Source organism: Triticum dicoccoides, chromosome 3B, assembly GCF_002162155.2.
Source record: "Triticum dicoccoides isolate Atlit2015 ecotype Zavitan chromosome 3B, WEW_v2.0, whole genome shotgun sequence".
Classification (NCBI taxonomy): Eukaryota; Viridiplantae; Streptophyta; class Magnoliopsida; order Poales; family Poaceae; genus Triticum; species Triticum dicoccoides.
This window is the reverse complement of record NC_041385.1, coordinates 226,712,252-226,723,019: the sequence shown is the minus strand read 5'-3', so window position 1 is coordinate 226,723,019 and position 10,768 is coordinate 226,712,252. Positions and strand designations below refer to the sequence as shown.

The window sequence follows — 10,768 nt, the reverse complement described above, 5'->3', positions numbered from 1 at the left end:
GGGGGGTGAATGGGAGATTTATAATTTATTTTAGAAATTTGAAATCTTCCAGTACACAATAGCGTAAAAAGAACTATGTACTGACTTAACTATGAATGGAAGCTACAAGGAGCAGATGGCAAAGGTAGTGAAACAAAAACAAATACGATATCCAAAGATAAATCACATGTCTGAAACACTACAGAAGATAAATTACTGAAAGTATTGCAGTGCGAAGATGAAATCATTGATGCTCGCGACAGGGTATATGGTAGGCCAGTTCACTCTTCTGCAAAAGAGCAACATCTGGTTGGACGGACTTGTGATTTAACACAGAAGATAAACTCGCTTCATCCTATTCTCCTCGACAATAAGTTCGTCAACTTCTGTCGACTACTCTAGGTAGATACTTCACGTGATCTCCAAAGCCATCACAAGTTGTCTTTGCATAACACAATGACTCTTGGCTGCTGAAGACTTTGATGCCTAACCATCTAGAGAGTTAGCAGCTCTCATGAGTAATAGACCGAGCGTACTAAACTTAGATATGTGTGATACCACTATCTATTTTTCGGATATAGAGTTTTCTCTCAGTGGATTAACTCTAATCTTTCAGAGATAGGGTGCTAAGACAAACTGTCAGAATCACACGGAGTAACCAACCATGTCGGTTGGAATGGGGTGGTTATTTGTAGTCGTAGCAATCCCAAGGGGGAAATGCCCATTGAGGACATGATGTCCAGCCGATGGCCAACCGACATGTTTCCAATGGTCGGATTTCAAACACGCCCGACAACTTTACTTGAGGAACAAGTAAGGCAAACATATCTCTCGCAGCCCAGAAGAACAACATTTCTGGCTGGCACGTAATGTTTCGAGGCTAGAAGAGATTTCTCTTAACTCTCATAGGTTTCAGTCGAGCATCAGAGAAACATAAGTTTCGAAACACTCTACCCATCTTAATAGTACGGTGGTCCTATGACTCAAGTAAGAGAAAAAGAACTACAAACAAAAATGCCACACCTTCTTTTTTCTCGACTGTAGGCAAACACACAGACCAGGTACCAGAAATTGCTTCACGTCAGCAATTTTTAGGGACCACTTCCGTTGAGCAATATCTTCGATAGCAATCTTCTCTGCAACGTAGATAATCTTCTGAGTTTATAGCAAAATCCTCGGAACTCTAGGGACCTAATTTCTCTGCATGCACTAGCAACATATTAGTCCCTTATTATTTATGTCAACAATCTCCAAAACACAAGGAGACAAATTATTGCACAGTTAGTCTGACCGCCATATCGTAGGAATATGCAAAGTGTCCGCACAGGCGCTTCCCAGTCAACTATCTGCATTCATGGCATGGAGAACGATGCTTCATCCAAGGAACCTGCACTCAGAGATTTATGCCGAATGGGAATGACCAAATCTTATCCTCCTACTCCTCATTTTGTCCTCCCGTCGGCACCGTCCTAATCCCTATCCACGTGCAGTCCCGTCCACCATGGTCCGCCAGAAGATCACCTACTATAAAATGCTCACTCAGAGCGGCGGGCAAAGATCGCAACGAATATGTGAGTCACCGAGGCACGGCTTGAGGCCCGCATTGCGGAGACATCCAATTGGATAAATAGGAAGGACAAACTACAACCGACGAAGAAGGTGGCCAGCGTCGCGTGAGGTGCGAGTAGTTCTTCCCATCGTTGCGTAAACATCCACTCGAAATTAAGTAAACATCATGTTGTAAATTGTCATGTCATGAACTAGGACCATACTTTCATATAATTCATGAAAAAAATGTCTTTTCACTTGTTCACCCAACTTCCCCGCTGCAATTGGTTTTTGCATCATGAGTACAACGAGTAAACTAGTTTACAAGCCAGAAGCCAGACATAAACTAGACTGTCAGGCAAACATCTGTAGCTAACAAAGAAAATATAGGCATACTTCCAGTTGGCTGATGTTTTGGTAAGATTAATGGAATAAATTGTAATCTTTTTTTAACACATTACAATCACATATGACTCACATATATGCACATACACTCACCCATATAAACATATACACACACACACTCTATCTTTATGAGCACCTCCGAGATCCGGCACAACATCTTATGATTGTCGAATCATCATAAGCATCTCGTAATTGAGGGGAACGTCTCCTCGAGTAGAACTTGAATTATAATGGGTCGGTTCTACCACAAGAAACCCAACTATCTGACAAATGTAAAAAATATCGCATAGCCTGGGACACATAAAAGAGGAGATTGGAGGTACGACCAACTAGCAATGGTGGCGTGTATGACACCTAAGTACCAACGTCAGTTTTTTTTTTGCGAGAAACCTTTGAATCTACTCCCTCTGTCCCAAAATAAGTGACGGAGGACGGAGGAAGTATTCATCTCCAATCATAACATGAAACTTTGTACTATTGAGGCACTTATTTTAGGACAGAGGAAGTATTCATCTCCAATCCTAATAGTACAACGAACATAAAAAATAATAAATTTTGCACTAACTTTAATATAAAATTAATATAAAGTTGAGACACTTATTTTAGTACACAAGAAGTATTCATCTTCAATCATAACAGTACAACGAACATCAGAAATAATAAAAATTACACACCGATACAACACCTGCACACATCAGTTGTTGTCACCGATGGAGAAAAGAAAAGTACATATTTGAAAGATAAGAAAAAAAATCGAATGAGGACAAAAGAAAGTACATATACGAACAATAAGGCAAAAAAAGGTACAAATACCAACGATAAGAAAAAATCGAACGAGAAAAAAAAGTACAGATACGAACAATAAGAAAAAAAATCGAATGAGAAAAAAAAGTACAGATACTAACGATAAGAAAAAAATCGAATGAGAAAAAAAAAGTACAGATACGAACGAAAAAAGGTGCTCCCGGCGGGGCTCGAACCCGCGACCTTCGGCTCATAAGACCAACGCTCTAACCAACTGAGCTACGGGGGCTGTTATGCTTTAGTTACTGATTAACCTTAGTTATTTATAACGTACACGTGTATATATACACACCTCCAATAGTAATTTTGAAGGATCACGATTTCCATAGCTCCTTTTATATTATTTGTTTCCTTCACGCGCTTAATTTACACTATAATTCATTTGAATACTTTTGTTGACTCAAATCTCTTGATTTTTTTCTCGAATACGCATGAGCATGCGTATCATATATTAAAGAAGAAGCGGCAAAGAAGCCGGATACAACGCCTTTCGGCCATTATAATGCCAATCACAGGAATTAGCATCCCACATCCACCCAACACACCCACCATGCGTACTACACTACTTGCTTCACCTAGGCCAACCTCATGCCGATGGCGATGGGGCAAGCCACAGAGCAACCAAGCCGCGTCACAACCGCCGCCGAAGACCTCTATAACAAGACCAAAACTCGAGGCAAACACAGACCAATATACCCCCACCCATTGCGCCAAGAAGAAGTCGGCAAGTGGACGGCAGGACCTGGACGGACCTAGAGACGACATTATCAAGAGAACGCCCGCGATGGTGTACATTGCGCCAAGGAGGCCCATGCCCATAGTAGAAGCCGACACCAAAGAGAGCCGTGCCACCGGAAGTCCTCGAGCAACAAGATGACGCTTCCAAGAAGGAAACGACGCCATGGCGCTGCCACCGCCTAGTCCAAAGAACGGACCAAGGGTTTCCCCTAGGCACGAGGAAGGGAGTCGGATCGGGGGCAAAAGCAACGCCTCCACGGAGGGAACGGTGTCCACAGACGTCGCCGTTGCAAGCCTCGACGACGCGAAGCAGGGATTTCTCCCAGCCTAAGATCCCAAAACCCAAACTTTCCGGAGCTGCTCAATCGGGCCGACCACCACGACCGGAGACGTCGCAACATGCAACACATCAGCCTAGCAGCCTCCACCATCTCCAGCGCCCTGGCCAGTGCAACCCCGGCCAAGGACAGCTCCTCCGCGTCCACCGCCACCACCAGCCACCTCCTCCACAGAGCGGCAACCTCCTCCAACCTCCAGCCACGGCCATGGTAGGCCGAGCCAAAACAGACTGGAGGGAAGTCCCCCTCGAGCCGTTGCTTCCACCTGAACCACCGCCGAGACCACCCCTCTCCTGAGCTACTCAGCAGCAACGCTGGGTGCACACCCAGCCAGAAGCGCGGCCGCCACGCCCTACCAGCACACCTACGCGCCACCATGGGGGCCAACCACTAGCTGCCCGCGGCCGCCGCCGCGCCACACTACCGTCTCGTGCACGGATCCAGGTGTCAGAGCCAGATCGGGCGAGGCCGCGCCACCCCTGTGGCCGAAGCCTCACCGCCGTCGAGCGCAGACCACCCAAGCTGCCGCGCGCCGGCCAGCTCATCCCGGGGCCGCCGCCCCGGCCTCCTCGCTCTGGTCCGCCAGCCGCCGCCGTGCCAGTCAACGGGGCAGGCCTCCAGCGCCGCCCTAGGAGAGGGAGAGAGCACCCCCGCCACCTTCGGCAGCGGGGCCCGCCGCCACCGCGGCGAAGGCCGGCGGCAGCGGCGGCGAACGGGAGCAGGGAAGGGGGCTCGCGCGGCGGCGGCCTGGAGCGACGCAAGGGAAGAGGGGATATCTCTTGAAAAATAATCTTTGTTTAACTTTGTCATAGTTGGACAATCTTCCACGCAAGTTCATGCAGTATTCAATAGTATACCATATGATTCAAGATGACATGACTTTGCAATACCATGCTTGTTCTATTTGTGCAATTTCGCCAACCTAAGAGGTCATATGCATGTTTTTCAACATCTTGTTACTTTTCTTTTTGCGGGAGTACATCTTGTTACTTTTGAAATACATTCACCCCTTGTAATATTTTTTTATGAACTGGAAACCGCGTAATCCATTTAGCCATCTCTTTGTACAGTATGTCATTCAACTCGAGGATCAAAAATTTGGAATCGAATTCTAGGACACCCAACAAAGCAATGTATTCGGTCCTTAGAGTTAGCAATCCCATTGAACTAGCCATCCTTTGCATAGAGATTTAGCGTTAATTCCGTTTTTACCTTCAAGTTTCAAGTTTTTGGCCAAAACTTACTCAATTTAAGAGAGCCATTTTACTCCATTTAATTAACTATTTGCCAGTTTTGGCTTCATAAAAATAATTAGCGTTCTCCCACAAAAAAATAATAATTAGCTTTCTCAAGAGGAATAAAAACCGGCAAATAATTGGTTAATATCGTAAAATGAATGAATTTATCTTAAATGAGGTAAATCCTGTGAAAAGTGTGAAACTTAAGGGTAAAATTGTCGGTAAAAAAAGGGGGAGAGGCCGAGAGATCGGCGATGTCCAACCGACGTTGTGAAATCCCTGTGAATCGAGTTCCTTGGGCGGCCCGTTCCAGCCTGAATCTGGTTCGTGCACGCCAAGTCGCCAATCAAGGCCCACGTGACAGTGTGCTAGGATAAACCCTAGTCCTCCCTCCAGCCGTAGCCTCCTCCTCCCCCGTCTCCGTCGCCGTCGCATTCTGCTGGCTCCCGGTTTGCTCCCCGCCCTGAGGCTGCTGCGGCTCCCTGCCTCGCGCGCCGTCATCAGGTACTCATCCTGTCCCGCCCCCCGCTCGTCCGCCCGACTGATTGCTAGGACAGTAGAACGGAGCCGCCGCGGACTCGATGGGCTAGTGATGCGATGACGAATTTCGTACTGTATTATATGTTAACTTCCATCCACGTGAATCAATTTTAGCTCAAGATACTTAACAGGAAAGGTCAAAGAAACATGTCCACTGTGGTTACAAATGTTAATTGCCTTGCAGTTCTCTCCGGCCATCTCCATTAGCATATATCTTCTTTCTCTTGTGCTGTTTGTTGCATCAAATATACCAACCTACACAGTACACACAATATCAGTGTCAGAAGAAACATTACATTGTTAGAAGACTATGCAACATAACACCAGCTTACCTGACCTCCATAATTAGCTTGTTATTAGAAGGCTAATTTTGTTTGATGGCTTGATGATGTTTGCTTATGGCTTATTATGTTTCTGTTACATATAATTAGCTTCATCACATGGCTTTCCTATCCATGAGTTTGTCAGCTATGTTTGAAACAAGATATTCAAGGAGATTGCACTACTCAATTCGTCCAAAAACAATGTTTCTTCGATGTATCTAAGATATTTATTAATTTATTCCTGAGTTAGATTAAATTCAGATGCTTGCCCTTTTGACACCTTTTTTTTGTTGATCGTTCAGGAAAATGTCGTCAAATACTGAAGGACCCAAGAGTCATGCACGTAGAGACCTTTTGCTCAAGATCCAATCAGATGCTCAAACTTGCTGGGAGGAGAGCAAGGTTTTTCAGGCTGAACCTGGCAATGGACCTCCTGGCCCTGGTGAAAAATTCTTTGGCAATTTTCCGTACCCTTACATGAATGGATTGCTACATCTGGGTCACGCCTTCTCACTATCCAAGCTTGAGTTCGGTGCTGCATACCACAGACTCCGTGGCTCGAATGTCCTTTTGCCGTTTGCTTTTCATTGTACTGGGATGCCCATCAAGGCCTCAGCTGATAAGCTTGCTAGGGAGATTCAACAGTATGGAAATCCTCCAGTGTTCCCTGCAGCAGAGGATGATTCAAGTGCTCAAGTGGCAGATGATAGCCAGGCTGACCAGGCTGCTCTTGCCCCAGGGCAATTTAAGAGTAAGAAATCTAAGGCTGCTGCAAAGACCGGCATGCAGAAGTTCCAGTGGGAGATCATGAAGGGCTTTGAACTGACAGATGAAAAAATCGCCAAATTTCAGGATCCGTCTCACTGGTTGACCCACTTCCCTCCGCTGGCAAAGGAAGATCTTAAGGATTTTGGCCTGGGTTGTGATTGGAGGCGCTCATTCATAACCACTGATATGAATCCTTTCTATGATGCTTTTGTTCGCTGGCAGATGAGGAAGCTGAAGAAAATGGGCAAAGTTGTCAAGGATATGAGGTACACGATCTACTCACCACTGGATGGCCAACCTTGTGCTGATCATGATAGGGCATCAGGTGAAGGTGTGCAGCCACAAGAATACGTGTTGATTAAAATGATGGTGATCCCACCTTTTCCCCCCAAGTTGAAGGTCTTGGAAGGAAAGAATGTTTATCTGGCAGCTGCTACATTAAGACCTGAGACAATGTATGGGCAAACAAACTGTTGGGTATTGCCTGATGGGATTTATGGGGCTTTTGAGATCAATGAAACTGATGTCTTCATTGTGACAGCAAGGTCAGCCCTTAATCTTGCATATCAGCATCTATCCAGGGTCCCAGAAAAGCCCACCTGCTTAGCTGAGCTTACTGGCAATGATTTGATTGGGTTGCCATTAAAGTCTCCTCTTTCATTCAATGAAATCATATATGCACTTCCCATGCTCACGATCTTGACAGATAAAGGTACTGGCATCGTGACTAGTGTGCCAAGTGATTCCCCAGATGATTACATGGCACTGCAAGATTTAATCACAAAGCCTGCTTTGAGACAGAAGTATGGGGTCCAAGATGAGTGGGTTCTTCCATTTAATATCATACCAATAATCAACATACCTGAGTTTGGGGATAAGTCAGCTGAGAAGGTGTGCCTTGATCTTAAGATTAAGAGCCAGAATGACAAGGAGAAGCTTGCTGAAGCAAAAAGGATGACATACCTTAAAGGATTTACTGATGGAGTGATGATTGCAGGGGAGTTTGATGGTAGAAAGGTTCAAGAAGCGAAGCCACTGATAAAGAATAAGCTTCTTGGAGAAGGCTCTGCTGTGTTGTATAGTGAGCCTGAGAAGAAAGTCATGTCAAGATCCAGCGATGAGTGTGTCGTTGCTCTTACAGATCAGTGGTACATAACTTACGGCGAAACTGAATGGAAGCAGAAGGCAGTCAAATGTTTGGAAAATATGAATACATTCTCAGCTGAAACCCGTAACGGATTCGAACACACGTTGGGCTGGCTGAACCAGTGGGCATGTTCTCGCTCTTTTGGCCTAGGTACTCGCATTCCATGGGATGAGCAGTTCCTGGTAGAATCTCTTTCAGATTCAACCCTGTACATGGCTTATTACACCATTGCACATCATTTACAAAATGGTAACATGTATGGAGAAGAAATATCTTCTATCAAGCCTGAAGAATTGACAGATGAAGTATGGGAATATGTGTTCTGTGATGGTCCAGCACCCAATAGCAGCATCTCTCCTGCCCTCTTGAGCAAAATGAAGCAAGAGTTCAAGTATTGGTACCCCTTTGATATTCGGGTATCAGGGAAGGACCTTATCCAGAACCATCTGACATTCAGCATCTACAATCATACAGCACTTCTTCCAGAGCATCATTGGCCTCGTGGTTTTCGTTGCAATGGGCATCTTATGCTTAACTCTGAGAAGATGTCCAAGTCCACAGGGAACTTCCTAACTCTTAAGGAGGCTATTCTAAGATATTCCTCGGATGCCACTAGGTTTGCCCTTGCTGATGCTGGCGATGGTATGGACGATGCAAACTTTGTTACTGAAACTGCAAATGCTGCTATTTTGAGGCTTACAAAGGAAATCGCATGGATGGAAGAAGTTATAGCTGCTGAATCTTCTTTGAGAGGCGGTCCTCCCTCTACTTATGCTGACCATGTGTTTGCTAATGAGATCAACATTGCTGTAAAAGAAACTGAGAAGAGCTACAATGCCTTCATGTTCAGAGATGCCCTGAAGTCTGGTTTCTATGACCTACAACTGGCTAGAGATGAGTACAGACTCTCTTGTGGAGCGGCGGGCATGAACCGTGAGTTGTTGGGGCGGTTTATGGAAATCCAGACCAAGCTTATCACCCCGATCTGTCCCCACTATGCTGAGCATGTGTGGCAAAAGATTCTGAAGAAGGAAGGTTTTGCAATAAAAGCTGGCTGGCCAGTTGCAGGCACCCCGGATCCTACTCTAAGAAGTGCGAACAAATACTTGCAGGACTCCATTGTTTTAATGAGAAAGTTGCTTCAGAAGCAGGAGTCTGGTTCCAAGAAACCCAAGAAGGGAGCTGCACCTACTCCATCAGCAGAAAACAAGCTCACAGTTGGTCTGATATATGTCAATGAGCACTATGATGGATGGAAAGAGCAATGTTTGAGGGTGCTTCAATCAAATTTTGATAGCCAAGCACGCTCCTTTGCCCCTGACGAGGAGATTAACGAAGCATTGAGGAACTGCTTCATCGACCGTGAAACAAGTTTCAAACAAGTACAGAAGCTCTGCATGCCTTTCATCAGGTTCAAGAAAGATGAAGCAAGGAATGTTGGTCCCCAGGCTCTAAATTTGAAGCTTCCTTTTGGTGAAATAAATGTGCTTGAGGAGAACCTGGAGCTGATCAGAAGGCAGTTGGGTCTTGAGCATGTTGAGGTCCTGTCGGCATTTGATGGAGCTGCTCGTGCCAAAGCTGGAAAGCATGCTTCTCTGCTGGACAAGAATCCGCCTTCCCCTGGTGAGCCGGTTGCAATATTCATGAGCAAGCAGGAGTTTGAAGCGCAGAATTAAGCCCAGATTAATCTTCTCACAGAACTTTGTTGAGGTACTTGATTTTTGTCTACTTCTCACTGCATAGTACTCCCTCCGTTCGGAATTACTTGTCGCAAAAATGGATGTATCTAGACGTATTTTAGTTCTAGATACATCCATTTCCGAGACAAGTAATTCCGAACGGAGGGAGTAGTGGTTTTCTACCATCTCTTGCTTTATGTAGGAGACTAGAACTGGCTCCTTTTATTCTTCACGTTAGATTCTGTTGTAGTTTTTGTGCCTGGGAAAATAGTTTTTAGCAAATTTTTATCATGATGGTGTCAGGTAAAGCATGCTGGTATTGTTCCATTGTGCAGTTGTAGCCTTGCAGAAAGAATTAGTGAAGCAGACTGGCCTATGAAATGTTTGCAGCTGTTGCCCTGTGATACCATTTCCTTGTTTCTGTTAATCTTTTGCTGAGTTGTAAATCTGTGCTGGTTGCTAATGTCATTGTAGTCTATTATGGTGGAGGGCCATGCATGTCTTATCTTATTTGAGGCTGCCTGTGCTTGCCTGCTTGACAGTTTAGTCAATAATGTTAGAAAATATTATGTTAAACCAGAGGTTGTAAACCTTTTACTTGAGATGATGACCATCTAGACGACAAATATTACCCCCGTTTCCCTTTTTTTTATGAGATGAGTCTGACTTTGACATCCTAATGATCTCGGTTCCTCTCTTGGTTGTTCTCCTACAGGTGTTTTGCAAGGCGTGGTATCGACTGGTTGTTGCTCCTGTTGATTCTAGCATGAGGCGCCTATTGGGAAAATGGAAAGGAGCCTTTTCTCCAGCTTGACTGCAGATGATTGAGAAGGAATTTGGTTTCCAAGCTTTTGCCAGTTTTGTTTCTTTTTAGATGTGGATGCAGAGATGGCAAGTGCAGAATACAAGGAGTATTCTTGCTTTTATATACAGCAATGTCTAGTTTGTTTACTTGCCAAAGTTGTGACATATTCCTGGCACTTGATCACATACTCCATGATATATTGTTTCTGCTGAAATGTTCAGTGACCATAGTAATGCTGTTATGCTGTCAGTTTTTTTAGATGTGTCATTGTCGATGTGGAATCTATTTCTCAGTTATGTCATGTATCCTGTAACAACGCCGGCTTGCATTGCGTTTACATGTCGAGAGTGTCTCTTCCAGTCTGTCCTGGAAACAAAACAGAGGGAGCTACTGTTAGGCTGGTACCTGTGGCTTTCTAGTGGCACTGATTATCCGTCCGTCCGTCCGTCCGTCAGT

At 45.0% G+C, this 10,768-nt stretch overlaps 1 protein-coding gene and 1 non-coding gene across 2 annotated transcripts; one reads left to right on the top strand and one right to left on the bottom strand.

Moving 5' to 3' along the window:
- Positions 1-2,891: 2,891 nt before the first annotated feature.
- TRNAI-UAU lies at positions 2,892-2,965 on the bottom strand. Its single transcript has one exon. It is a non-coding gene; the product is annotated as a tRNA-Ile (tRNA).
- Positions 2,966-5,329: 2,364 nt separating this feature from the next.
- On the top strand, positions 5,330-10,570 carry LOC119275629 (leucine--tRNA ligase, cytoplasmic-like). The gene is made up of 3 exons (XM_037556511.1): positions 5,330-5,554; positions 6,216-9,538; positions 10,223-10,570. Exon 2 carries the CDS (start codon positions 6,220-6,222, stop codon positions 9,502-9,504), a length of 3,285 nt encoding a protein of 1,094 aa, XP_037412408.1. The 5' UTR covers positions 5,330-5,554; positions 6,216-6,219; the 3' UTR covers positions 9,505-9,538; positions 10,223-10,570.
- Positions 10,571-10,768: the final 198 nt, after the last annotated feature.